General features: G+C 42.5%; 1 protein-coding gene across 1 annotated transcript in view; it reads right to left on the bottom strand.

Annotated features, from left to right (window-relative positions):
* Positions 1–14,744, bottom strand: part of SNX13 (sorting nexin 13) — a 109,950-nt gene that overhangs the window by 58,908 nt on the left and 36,298 nt on the right. Inside the window, exons 2-4 of the mRNA XM_018576335.1 lie at positions 14,405–14,517; positions 9,224–9,326; positions 4,438–4,527 (exon numbers count right to left, since the gene is read on the bottom strand). Coding sequence (XP_018431837.1) covers positions 4,438–4,527; positions 9,224–9,326; positions 14,405–14,517 — 306 coding nt within the window. The remainder of the gene's footprint in view (positions 1–4,437; positions 4,528–9,223; positions 9,327–14,404; positions 14,518–14,744) is intronic.

Raw genomic sequence — 14,744 nt, forward strand, 5'->3', positions numbered from 1 at the left:
TTCAGTGCAGTACGTGTACTCGGTTGTCAGCCCAAACAGAAAGTTAAATTGATTTTAAAGTCAAACTTTTTTTTAAGCTTTTTCAAATGCTGATGAAATCACTTACAATGGAGGCTGCTCCTGTGTCCTATAGAGATACCCTTGTGTGTGCTAGTAAGCTGTGTGTGTCTCCACAAATACACAGACAACACAGCACAGCAAGTCACTCCTCTCCTCCCTTCTCCAAACTAGTAGATGGACAGCTGCTGGAGACTGGGCTGTCCCTCGGGATCTTGTACTGGACAGGGAGTACAGGGAAGTTGAGCAGAGAGATTTGGAGCCAGCTCTTTAGAAACATAGTGACTACGTGTTTGGGCAAACCTTTAAAGAAATACAGTACTTTGCTGTGCAATGTATATTTGTTTGAGTGGGATTAATTAATGAAAAAAAGTTTGAGAGCTTATCACTACTTTAAAAGTGACATTAAAGTTTCACAGAATTTTTACAAAATAATGATACTAAATAAATCTTACTGCCTGAGATGCTCCGTGTGGTCTGCAGATTGTCTCTTTCTTTTATTATTCCTTTTCCCCCCAGTGCTGCAGATGGCTTTCGTTCGGAAGGTGGCTCCATTCTTTTGCTGCTTCCAATGGAGTTGCCTTTTAGCGTGCGCTCCCGTGCCCAGATTCACAAACTTTTGTAAGTTGCGGCCTGTGTGAGATCCTGTAGGATCCTCCTTTATCTAGTTACACACATTTTTTAAAGATCTGTGAAGCTTTAATGTCACTTTAAGCCCACCACACGTTACAATCGGATTTCTCCTTTCGATCTACCAACAACTATGTACTGCAAGGGCATGTCTGATAGGATCTGATTGTATAGCTTAGGTAGGTCCTCATATTGCATAGTTTTGGTAGACCTAAAGTTTATTGTACAGAGACTGTAAGGTCAGATTGTAACGTGTATGGTCACCCTTAGAGCACACTGGATTTCTGACAGATCAACAGATATTTTTTCTGCACCTGCAAATTTCTTTCTATTTTGCTAAACATTCTCTTAAGGGCTTGTTCACACCAAGCGCGGAGCAGATCCAGAGCAGAGCAGGTGCAGACCGGATCAAAACTGCGTCCAATGTATTCCTATGGTATTTTGAGCTCCAGTTCACATCGTAGCGTGCAGATCCAGAGCAGGTGAAAAAACTGCGGCAAGCCCTATTTTACCTGCTCTGGATCTGCTCGGGAACGCATCAAAAACGCATGCAAGTGCCTGAAAGCCCAAAAACGGCCCGGAACACATAAAAAATGCGGCAAAAACGCATCAAAAACGCGGCACAACCCACTGCACTGCGTGTGCAGAAACCTGACCAGATCTGCTTTGCATTTGGTGTGGACAAGGCATTAAACTTTTCTGAAGTCTACACAACACTGTTTCTACTAATGATTTACGTTCTGACCTACATCCATTATTTCCCAATATGTCACCCAGACTTGCGCTAGAAAGACCCAGCAGGAAGTCAGGGGGGAACAAAAATAACGTGCTCCCATTAAATAAAGGCTTATAGTTTTAAAGGACCCATATTGGTTAACTTTACTTTCCTTTACTGTCAGATCCAACCGTAAAATGGATTGCTGTCCATTGATTATTGATAGGTATTCTCAGAATCTATACCTCTTTCACCTCATTACAACAGGATTTGATTCTAAATGTTGGCTTTGTTTTTGCTGCAGGAGGAGCAAGACCACTTTTTTCAGCTATTGAAACCCCGGAATTAAGATTCCAGTGAGTGAATTAACCTATTAGTCCATTTTACCTATAAAACTGTAAGGAAAAATATTACAGCTTTAAGAAGACGGAAAACATTTCCTAGACGCTGATTATGCATTCCTGTTTTTGTGTCCTCCGTAGGCTGTAATTCTCTGCTTCCTTGTTATCGTCTCCCTCTGTTCTCACTTCCTCCTACCTATTTTAACAGCAGGTCTATTTGATAGAGTGCTTGCGAAAAACAGAGCTTCGGTAATAAACCTGTCATGAGAGAGACATGGAGGCTGAGCACTGCTTCTGAAAATACTAGTCCTTTGGCAGTCATGATGAACCCCTTTCTTCAAAACCAAGTCACTGATCTAGAGCAAGACAAATGACTTCTGGCTGTTTTAGGACTTTCCTCATTCTCCTATTTCTTCTGGGTTGGTGGCTCATCGTATTTAGAGCAAAGGGTTAGCAAAAAAAACAGGCAAGTAGCATTTTCACAAAGATGTCATGAGAGGCAGCCCTCATTTTTTTTATTCCATTACATACCTTATTTTAGACCCAGTGATGTCATCACTAGGTCTCTATGCTACTCTACGCAATGTAGGCAGATCATGGCTGGTGGGATGTGCTGGTAGAGTGCTGTAAATAGCTTCCTGAAACCATTACAGCACTCCTCTCAAGAGCTCTTAGAGCTTTTATTTACTGATAGAGATTATAAACCGTGACTTCTCTCTTACTTTAATGATCTGAATACTTGTTCCAGGTCTGTGACATAGAAAATATAATGAAATTAGACGTTCTCATCACAGTCTGGCAACTAGTATTGTCAAAAGGAGGTCAGCAATGGTAACGCCCATATTCTTTTTGTGATTGGTTTACTTTAAAGCCTCATACACACTAGCCAGCTGAGTTAAACCAGAAAAGAAGTTGTCTGGTAAGAATAAACAACTTTCTTCTTCCTGGATTACTTTTTCCTGTGTTTAGTTGTTGGTGGGCTTAGTCGTGTTTACACGTGTTTAGTTGCATAAAAGCGGGCTAATCGGACCCGGAATGCAGAAATTTCTACTTTTGGTAAATGCTTCTAGACTGAATGCACCGAGACGCTGCTGGACATCTAGGTGTGCATTCAAATCATAGAAAAGGATTAAACGAGTTCAAGTGTGTTTAGAAATGAGCTCCAAATGCACCTGAACTCATTGTTTCAGTGTAGTGTGCATGAGGACTAAAGCGTATTTAAATTTAAAAATATGATATACTGCAGCTTAAGGCCTCATTCACACCAGATGCAGTGTGTTCCGGCTCGATTCTGGCCAGAACGCACTGCCTCGCATTGCGGCTGGCTCACATTTTTGTGGGGCAGGAGGGGGCGTGGCGGGCCATTGAAGTGAATGGCACCGTAGCCGCACCCTCCGGTCGCAATGCGATCGGCCGCATGGGATCGCAAGGCACATTATGCCTGCGGTCCGGTCCGAACAAAATAGTGCTTGCCCCCTCTTGCCCCATATAAAAGTGAGCCGGCCGCAATGCGAGGTAGTGTGTTCTGGCCAGAATCGGGACGGTACGCACTGCACCTGGTGTGAACGAGGCCTTACAACCCTTAACCCCTTCGTGACTGACGACGTACAGTGTACGTCGCCAGCATCATTTCTTTTTCCTCCCCCACCATGCTGGTGTAAGGACTTACCTTAAATGATGCCTCTTGATCCGATCATCTTCTTCTTCTTTCCTGTCATTTTCAGGAGTCCCTCCAGCGCTGGGGCGGGTCTCGGATCCAGCGCCGACTCATGTCTCTTCCTGTCCCACAGTCTGTGCGGGTGCATGCTGCCTGCATTGGCTTACCAGTGTCTCTCCTCTTCTCCCGGTCGAAGATCTCTACTGCGCATGCGCTCGCCCAATTATCCTTTGCGGCCGCCCAAGAATCTTCGAGTGCGCGGCGGAGACACAGGTAAGCTCAAATCCTATTTCGGAACTTTAAAAAAATATATATATATTTTTGCATATATCTACTGCTTGCTAGCAGTAGATATATGCAAAAAAAAAGCGCAAGGGTTTAATGTCACTTTAAAGCCCCGCTCACACCCAGCATACCGGGAACCCACGTCGCATTAGTGCACCTTTTTTCCCACACGTGACAAATCAGGGAAAGTAGCTCATGTAGAAGATTTTGCTACAGGCGCACTGTGGTTTGTTTGTTTTTTTCTCCGCTCGCTTGTGCCAGTTTTAAACGTGTGTCCTCGCGTGGGAAAATCCACACGTTATCCCAGCCACATCTGTGGCACCATTAAAAAAAGTGAACATGCGTCAAAGCATCCACATGTAACGCGCCTTCACGGAATGTGAAGACTGTTGCTATATCGGCTTAAAAAATCCTGGCTTTAATTTGTTAGTCAATTCTATCTAAATCTGCTAGCGCATATAACACCACCCCCTCCACAGGTTGATAATGCTGCTGTCCAAGGGTGGCTCCATTGTTTCCTCCATAGAGAGGAGCCACCTTGAGACAGGAAGTGTGTTACTGCATGTCAGGATTGGTAACCTGCAATATATTACAATTATTTGTTGGGTTTACATATGCTTTAAGTCATCTTATCTGAATATTTTCATTGTTCCCTTCTAGGAAAACAAGATTCATTGATCAATAGGTAAGATGAAGATATATTGCATTGACCATGGGAAGCCATGAAATAAACAAGCTGCATAGACACTTACTTGCTGCAGGGGCTCATCAATCATATTGGCACCTGTGACTCTTCTGTCAATTTTGATGGTTTTAGCTTCCCGTTTCATTTCCTCCAAGCACTGTCAAACAAAACAAACGAATCAGACAAATGACACTGACCAACTTCAGATGAGCAATAGCAATACAAAAGAAGCAAGTAAATGTGAAAAAGTAGCAGATTCTTGTGCAAGCAAAAATGACCTGTTAAGGAATTGGGACATCATGAGAAATACCCATATACAGTATATCACAAACTAGCGGCTCACATACTATAACATCCCAATGGTAGCTGTGGTGGAACTACAAAATCTAGAATGCCTTATTAGGCAAAAGGGAAGCCATACATTGATGTGCATATTTGTAAAAATATAAAAAGATAATGATCTTGAAAAGAACATTTCCTGATTATTGGTCCATACCTCCATCTTAAAGCCAACATTGAAAAGAGCTAAAGAATGAACAATGACAGACAATGAAAAATTGTACTGTACAGTGACCATACAGGGAAGGTTACTACCAGGCAGTGCTGTACACGGCCCACATCTATTAAAAAGGAGCCAGGCAGGTTCCTAGTACCCCATACAGTGCTTAGATTATTTTTATGACCCTCTGCTTTTGAGGCTGTGTGTATACAGAAGGAGCTAGTCACTAGCATTCACAGCCTCAGAACCAGCATAAGAACACACTCCTTTCCTCTAACCTTAAACTGTGTCCACATGTCCTCTACAGGGACCTGAGATTAAATTGTTACTGTCCTTACAACCGCCACCGATGAAATCATGCACACACAGTGCATGATTTCACATGGGAACTTTAATTTCATCCTGGGCCGCATCAGCATTATGTTTGCCCTCAAAGGGCCAGTTGTATTTGTAAGACTATATAAATGTATCTACTCTTTATCATATGAAATAATTGTCTCCGCACCTGATTATTATTGGTTTTTAGTAATAACTTAATAACTGGCCCTGGAAGTAGAAGTCTAGGAAAAATAATGGCAATTAGTGTAATAGCGCAGACTTTCAGGTGGCTGTGCAGGTTCTATGGTGGGATGTGTGGACTCTCAGGTGGGCTATGCAGGTTCTATGGTGGGCTGTGCGGGCTCTCAGGTGGCTTTGCAGGTCCTATGGTGGGCTGTGCAGGATCTATGGTTGGATGTGCGGACTTTCAGGTGGGCTGTGCAGGGTCTATGCTAGGCTGTGCGGACTCCCAGGTGGGCTGTGCAGGTTCTATGGTGGTCTGTGCAAACTCTCAGGTGGCTGTGCAATCTTCACCAGGGGTCCTAGTCAGTCTCGGCGGGTGCGAGTGGTGTGGATCCACAGGAAGGAGGAGATTTTTGGCCGACACTGTATACAGGCACCTTGATTCACATGAAGGATGCAAGGACCTTGCTGGGGACCTTAGCATGAAGCCTGGTGCCTGTTTACAGTGCTGGCTTTGGTTTAAAATTTTAAGCTACAGGAGAGGTGCGAGGGCCACATGAAATGACCTGGCGGGACGGATTCAGCCCACTGGGCTTGTGTTTGACACTTGCACTAATGCATGCATAGTGCAACGCACAGATGTGAATAGGTGCTAATGTCTAGGTTAAGAAATAGGCTTAATTGATAAGCTCAGGCGGATAGTTAGGAATAGGTTTATAAGCCAGGGGCATTAGTGCATACATTTTAATTAAGATTAGTCGAGAACAAAAACACCAAAACTGCACCACAATGCACACAAAACGCTAATGATGGTCATGGATAAAAGATTAGTGTATGCCGGACATCTACTGGCGCTTCTGGTATATGAGGGCCGAACACAGAGGTATCATCGGCACACCATCAAAAAGCCATTGGAGAAAGTGATGTTTTAGGGCCACCAAGGACTCCTTCCTCAGACAGGCAGTGACAACCCGGGTTTTAGGTCATTATTTGAGTAATGCTGGATTAAACAAATATGCGCTCTGGTATGAAAGGAGACTCAGGCCAACTTTCTAATGTAATTTTGGAACCTGAACTGGAAAAATGTATAGAAAGGAAACTGCATGTTGAAGTAAAAAACTTCATCTGCACTACTTTCCATTCAGCCTGGTGACAGTAAAGTGAGTTCCTCTGTGTTTCCTTGCATTTCCCGTACAACGCTATTGAATATGCTGCTCAAATAAAACCACAAACAGCACTTTCCTCGCTCTTATCAGTGGAATTGATTTCATTAAAGTTGGCCCAAGCCCAGGACTCTGGCAGTCCTCCACTGCACAACTCAAATGGATCATGCAGGCTACCGAGGTGAACTGGTGCATGACCGTGGTATAATAAACACACCCGTCATATTACCTGGCACGGAGAGGTCACACAGGCAAGTCAGCCATTCATTATCTGCTACGTGACCGTGAGCCACAGCTAGAACAAAATGTCTCATCTCACTGCCGCATTATAATGCAGCTTTTCCTGGGCAGACTTTAATGCTGCAGAAATATGTTTTTATTGTAACAATACCATTATTAAAATAACTATCAAGAATAGATCTGTTTAATGCAGACTTGCCCACGGAGTAAATACCTGTAGAGCAAAGTCACATATTCAATCCCCTGCCTTTAAAAAATGATTTTGTTTCACATTTGAGCCTTGCGCCCAACAGCTCCACAAAATGGATTTACATTACGCAGCACAGCACCATCTCCAGTGTTTCCTTAACCCCTTCGTGACGGGAGACGTACACTGTACGTCCAGCCACAAAGGGACCAAATGACTCGTCACGTACACTGTACGTGACGAGTTATTTGCTGCACTAGAAGGCTGCTAACCGCTGAGAATCAGCGGTTACCTTTCAGTAATAGATGTCTAACTATCTAGAGATCCATTACTGAAAGGGTTAACCTTTTTCAGACACCCGATACCTTAATATCGGGTGTCTGAGAGTCACAGCAAAGCAGACACACATGTCGGCTTTTGCCGGCATTCTGACAGCTCGTATAGATCGAGAGATATCTCTCTCAAGCTATACTGGCTTTTTTTTTTTTTATCTTTTGACTTTCAAGAATAGATACAAAATGTTATGTATTAGACACATAATGTATCTATTCTTGAAAGTAGAATGTTTAAGTTTTCTGAAACATTCACTGACAGCTGAATCCTGAACTGCTGCAGGATCAGTGTCACTAACTTATTATCGGCTGTTCTGAAGTTTGAAGCAGCCTGATAATAAAAAAAAATGTATTAATTTATCAAGCAGTAATAGTGAGATTAATTCACAATGACTGCCTGATATAATTAAATAAATAACATTTGTCAGTATAAAAAATAGTGAAAAGTGTAAAAAAATTAAAAATAAGGGACAAATAAATGAATGTATGTATTGCATTTTTTTTTTAGCTGTGCTGGTTTTGTTAAAAAAAAATACTACAAATCAAAACTGGGAAAAAAAGTTTTTTTTTACGTTTTTTCCTCTTTTTTTAATTTGTATTTGTCCTAAGTGAGGCGTTAGACACACATATGTGATATAAATATATAGCCCTATCTGTCCTCTAAAAAACAATATATAATATGTGTGGGTGCACTTTGTAAGAAAGTATATTACTGACGTGGAAGAATCACACAGCAAAAATTTCAAAAGTGTGTCAGTCATTTACGAACAGAAACCAAAAACAAGCTCAGTCATGAAGGGGTTAAAGCAGAAGTAAAGTCCAAAAAGGTAATGAGAGCTTTTGACATAATGTGGAAGTCTGCACAGCTTCACACTAAAAAGGTGCATGTGCTTTTCTATAACACAGTCCATAATAGAAGTCACCAGCACTCGATGATGTGTGCAAGAACTAAAGCACTTTTTATTAAATTGTCACATGCATTATACAGCCGACGTTTCGGGGGCCATGCAGGGTCCCTTCTTCTGGGCGACATAGTGACTATAGTCATTCTGTCGCTTCTTTGGGCCAGTAAACAGGCAGATTACATCACTTCACTTTTTTAGCTGTCAGTGCTGGCTCCTGAAGCGCAGTAAAATAAGCCATTGAAGTGCGATCTGCACTTCAATAGCTTATTTCAAGTGTAAATGTGATACTAGGGGTCTTTTGGACCACCAGTATCACCTTAAAGAGGACCTGTCACCACTAATCTGCTATCACATGGGGGACTTGTAAGAACCCCTATGTAAGAGCAATTAAAGAAAAGTAAAAAAGAAAAAAAAAAAAAAGCAGTTTAAATTAAATAAATGTTAAAAAAAAAATAATTTTAAAGTCCCCCGCGAGCCCGAGCGTCTTCATTTAAAAACACGTCGGGTACGCCTACGTATGAAAAGACTTTTAAAAGCGTTTTCTATGGACTTTTTGGGGTACTGAATTTTGTCGCAGTTTCATGGACGCACACAATTTTTAACCTGGGCATGTTGGGTATATATTGACTCGTTTTGTGGCATTTTGCACTAAATTTGGATATTTGATAAGGAGTTGCGCCAATATCGTGCAATATAAAAATTTGCAACTGCCACCATTTTATTCTATAGGGTCTTGGCTTTCAGAAAATATATAATGTTTGGGGATTTGAAGTAATTTTCAGGCCTAAAATGTGGATTATATCATGTAAACAATGAAAAAAAGGCCTCGGTCATGAAAGGGCTATTCACACTAAATCAACAGATCCAAGGTCTCTGACCTAATAGAGGGAAACTGATAGGAAAGCTATGAGGGATCACTCCTTGTTGATTGAAGAGCTGTGTCTTGTGTGCCAGTGAACATGTAGGTAAATAGGAAGATTACACTAAGGCATGTAAAACGAACAGAGTTAATGGAATGAATCTTACCCGGGGGATTCCAGCCGAGCTCGGAGGTAGAAAGGAGTGCTCACACCTCTCAAGGTACTTTTCAGAGTTTATTTTCCCAAACAGAAGCGTGACAACAAAACCACTGCAAGAAGAAATACGAGATATCAAAGCATGTAACTAAAACCACAGACAATACACAGTGAAACTTCCATAGCAATGGGCAAGAAGAAGATCCTGATAAAGGAACATTATAGAGCTCAGACTTTAGATAGATGTGCAAAATTAGGCTGGGTTAAAGAACCACTCGAGACACAAGGAAAATCAATTTGTTTTTAAATAATGAGAACTATGAAACATCTAAGATCAGACAGACATTCTCTTCACTCGAGGCAGAAGTAAAATCAATTATGGAATATCTAAGGTCAGACATTCTCCTCATTTTGCACTAAATTTCTATTTTCATGTAACAGTCAGATTCAGTCTGAGACACACAGGGATCATGGGGGAACAAAAGTAGCCACCCTCCAGAAACAAAGAAAGTGTCAGCACCAATTCAGAGATGATTTGAGGCTCTACAGCTGAGTGATACACAAATAAGATACACTTTTCTTAATAGTTAAGGTACTTGAATGTATTTTTAAGCTTTAACGCCTGAGTTTAGTGTCACTTTAAATGTAACATTCCACTTCCCCTTATTTCACACTTCCATTGACGTGCAATACAGGACATTCAGAAAGGGCCATGCAAAGCAGTCAAGCACAATCATGTGATTTCAGAGGCATATGAATGAGGCTTTATTCTCTGGAGTTATATAGGCCGTAGATACAGCCGTGTCCTATAATTAAACGGTACAATAGGAACAGACCCTGTGAAATCCGCTCACACAGTACTTTTACTATACACACAATTAGCCATCTTAAATGCGAATGATCCAGTCATATTTGAGGCCAATAAACTATATGTCCCTGTACACAGGACTGCCATTGAGACACAAGTTTCAGCAGATAAACTCACTGAAATATTGGCTGCTATTAACTAATGATCTATGCCATTCAAGCAGTTTAACATTCAGAAATGTTTATTTAGATTTAATGATGAGAGCTAGCTGGTAAAGGTTAGTGCCTCGGCATTAGTTATATCACGGATGTCACGTTATGCGGTATTTGAAGCTTATATGTTATTAAGCATAGTATTATTAACCTTTAGTGAACAGCATACAGACTACAGGAAGTGGAATGGCTGCCCAGAGGACTCTCTCCTAGCCATCAGGGTAGAGGATAGCACAAATTTATAGAAAACTCATAAGCCACCCAGCCCAGCGTAGGAGTCAGCAAGCAATATCACAATGTGCTCAAATGTACTTAGTTCTGTATGTTATTAACATGCAAAGGCTGTGCATTTTTGTGCATTATCATATGTTTTGCATTTTTATTTCTTTTTCTGCATGTGTTTTCCATTAGATGGCCTTGAAGGAAAAAAAAAAAACTGTATGTTGGTCATATGGTAAGGTCTGTTTAACCACAATATGTCAATTTATTGGCTTGCAATTAATTTCCGTGGTGCATAAATTCACAGCAATGGAGTAAAATGCAAGCAGGCCACGTACAATATTCTACATACTGCATAGCAGCACAAAGATTTGATCAGGAACATTTCTCTTCAGTTGTGTCACCTGTTTGCTAAAACCTTCCTGAAATATATAATTGCCCTCTACTGGAGGAGAACCACCAAGAAAAGCCTTGAAGTAGGGCTGGTAATGATTAAGATTTTCGTGTTCGATTAATCAAAATGTTTTACAAATCGATTAATTTCGATTAATTATAACGCACATACAGATCCAACTACATTGGCCCATACACATACGGCACAGCAATGAAGTAATAAATTGAACTAGGATCACACTAATCCAGCACGTTATTATTATTTTAAGTGCCGCACTCAATATGGCCGCCGCTTGAGTGGGGCAACTCAGAATAATAACGTGCTAAATTAGTGTGATCCTAGTTAATTGTATTACTTCATTGCTGCGCTGTATGTGTATAGGCCAATGCCTTTGCTGGCACTCGTGCAGAACAAGTACTCACCGGCCCAAGTGGCTCCGTCGGCTAACGAAGGGAAGGGGGGAGAAGTCCGGTGACGTCACGGACATCGACGTCACGGACATCGACGTCACCGGACTCCTCCCCCCTTCCCTTTGTTAGCCGTCACGGACATCAAATGTCACCGGACTCCTCCCCCCTTTCCTTTGTTAGCCGACGGAGCCCCTTGGGGAAGTCCAGTGACGTCGATGTCCGTGACGTCACCGGATCTCCGATGGGACTCCCGGAAGCCGGCGGAGAGGTGTTTTCATTTATGATCAAAATTTTTTGAATCGATCAAAAAGTTTAACGAATAATCGAGAAATTAATCGTTAATTTCCGCAGCCCTATTTGAAGCAAACCTGTATTTTACTTACACAGGGCAAAGCAACATGGCTGCTTAAACCCAACTTTGGGAAAAACAAGAAGGCCCTTCTAACTGATCGTGGGCATGAAAAAAGAAAAAGAAACTGAAATACTGCTTTTACTTACCTGTCCCATGACGGTCCACTCCAGAGTCTTCTCCCCTCTTCTGTTCACATCCGGTGGCTTCCTTCTTCGGGTGTCCAAGTCACTGCCTGCGTGAAGTGGACACCTGCCATTGGCTGTCCAGCGGCAGAGTCCTCTCAAGATCAGAATAGGAGTTTGATCATAGAAAAGGGACCAGATAGCGTGGGCACATTAGCAGCACTGAATTAGCGGTCCTCACATGCAGAAATGGTGCCGGCGAGGGACCCAAGCAACAGACTTACAGACAGGCCAATCAAAAAGCACCGTCACATGGAGAGAGTCCACAGCCTCATGTAAGCTATGAATTGAGCGACTTGAAACTTACATAGATTTACTTACATAGGTGGTACATTTCTCCCGCCCCTTCTGGGGAGGGGGCATTTATGTGCACCTGTTGCTTCGCCCTACATAGGCAGAACTGAGGTTCACTTTAAAGGAGAACTACTGAGAGAGTAAAATATACTTTTTCCAATAGTTTGAGCAGGCATGTGACATTGCAGCTGTCAGATACTGGGTCTATAGCTCGAGATCTATAGGGCGATCAGAAACCGCTGATTGCTTAGCTCATGGCTTTTCCCTGAAGACAACGGTGTCATTCCCTGCACCCCAAGGGATTCTTCCTCCCCTCTCTCTGTTCCACCAGGACTTATTGGAGGAACAGACAGGGGAGGGGGCGGGCACAGCTGGTTCTGGCTTTAGAGAGGCAAGTGTCGGCTGTCAATAAGGCACGTGGATCCCGAAAACATAGTAAATGTATTCCTGTGACCAAAAAGAGAACAGCCAAAGAAAAAAAAAAGGTTTGGCTATAGTTCTCTTCTGAGGAGCCAGATAAGCTTATACTAACAGCAAGATAACAGGTTAGTTGACTGGCTCCGGGGATCATTCACTCTTGCTTTATTAGTTTGGTTTACTAGCAAAAACATGCAGAAAAGAAAGTGCCAAATTCCTTTGATAGGTGTATAGCAAAATACCAGAACAGTTTAAATGTTGAGCTCAACGCCCCACTCTGAGACCTCTGCCTGTTAGCCAAAGATTGTCATAATACAATCTAAAATGAATAATACAAGAAATGAATAATTGTGAAATCTTTCTCAGGTGGATGTAGCAGAGCACGGCAATTCAGGTTTGGTACACTTTAAAAAAATACCAAGTACCTGTGGGAGGGGGTAACACTATCTGTAATTTTACAAAGAGGTCACAAGCAGATAACAAGGGGCCTTACACAAAGGCCCCTTTCACACGGGCACCCTCTGTTCAGTCTCAGCAGGCGATCCATAGACTGAACAGATCAGAACGGAAATGGATGTCACACAGGACACTACAAGCAGCTTCTGTTGCTTGGAATAGATGGCAATATGCAGATAAGAGACAGACGTGAGGAACAGTTTTTTTGAAGTGCATTAACATACGATGTAGCCCCCAAGACTTGGCGCTGTCAATCCTTTGTTAGGACAGACAGTTCTGCACATCTAGTATAGTTTAAAATTATATTGGAGATCTGCCAGCACAGAATCAAGTGTGGCTACTGCAAGGGTTAGGAGCTTGTTTTGGTCTAGGGAGGAAAATAAAGTTATACTCACCTGATCTTTGGAGCCAGCTCGCTGTTAGACTGGTCCCGGAGCCTCTCTCCCCCCTTCACTGTAGCGGTCTAAGGTCTGTTAGTCATCCCGTTGTATACACAGTGTATAGGATGTGTGGACAACGGGGGACATACCATCGCTGCAGTGGAGGAGGAAACTGGCTTCAGGGAGTGCTGTAACACCCAGCTGGCTCAGAGGATCGGGTGAGCATAACTTTATCATTCCTCCCTAGACCAAAACAAGCACTTAAAAGAGAACTATGACATTGGCTCAATAGATTGGGAACTGTGCGAACACATAACGTTGCGCGCTCACTTCTCCATCATGTCCCTGCAGAGAGCCGTGATTGTCACTCACGGCTCCCTGCAGGGATCCAACCCCTCCCCTGTCCGATCCTCCAGCGCTGACTGGAGGAACGGACGTGGGAGGGGGCAAGTACAGCAGGCTCTGCCTCTAGATAGGCAGAGCCAGGTGTCACTCACGCAGCTGGGTGGATCTCGACAGTAATGTCTTGATCCGTCCCGGCTGCAGCGGTCTCAGTATATCGCGAGCTGTAGCTCGCGATATACTGAGCTTTGAGTCACGGGCTTTGGGCCACTTATCCCATATTTGTCTTTTACCCTGGCAGAATCCCGGAGTTCTGCTTTAATTATGGCAAACATTGCTCCCCAGTCCCATCATTAACATTACATAGAAGGTGGAAGCTCAATAAGATTTTTCAGCAAATAGAAAAAGGTAAGCAGCAAGTTTTAAATATTTTTGTAAAGTCACATGTGAATGGGATCCTGTAACAAATATAGATGAAGTATTATATGAATGTGGTAATACACATTAAAGGGTCCACTTTCTCACAAAATGAACTTACCTCCACCACCTCTCCCCACCCCCTCTGTTCATACCTTTCAGCTACGAGTTCCACGAACCGGCCCTTCTAAACAAGCCATAATAACCTGGCAGAGCTTCTAACTCTCCCTACTCTATGCATAACGCAATAAAAGCTTCGCCTAGAGTTTCAGTTTTACATACACATATCTGGAGATCACGGTACTTACCCACCAACAAAGCAGAGGATATAGAAGGCAAAATAAAATATAGCAAAAGGCCCAAAAGTTATCAGGAAGAGCACTACGCCAAGACTTCCCCATCCCCATATGGAAAGGCTGGCCTGGAAATAAAAGAAACAAGTGATCATTAGTTGTGTACATGAGAAAACACACAGGCGTAAAGATTCCATTGATATTAGTGCTGCAACTGATTATTTTCATAATCCACTAAAAGATACTAAAAGTCAGCATGAGTTCAAGGAACAGCAAAGTGTGCATCAATGTTACACCTCGTGTTCCATTGTCAAATTTCCCATTAGATGAGAATTCTCTTGGCAGCATGCTGAAA

Source organism: Nanorana parkeri, unplaced genomic scaffold (genome assembly GCF_000935625.1).
Source record: "Nanorana parkeri isolate BGI_ZX_2015 unplaced genomic scaffold, ASM93562v1 scaffold64, whole genome shotgun sequence".
NCBI classification, from domain to species: Eukaryota; Metazoa; Chordata; class Amphibia; order Anura; family Dicroglossidae; genus Nanorana; species Nanorana parkeri.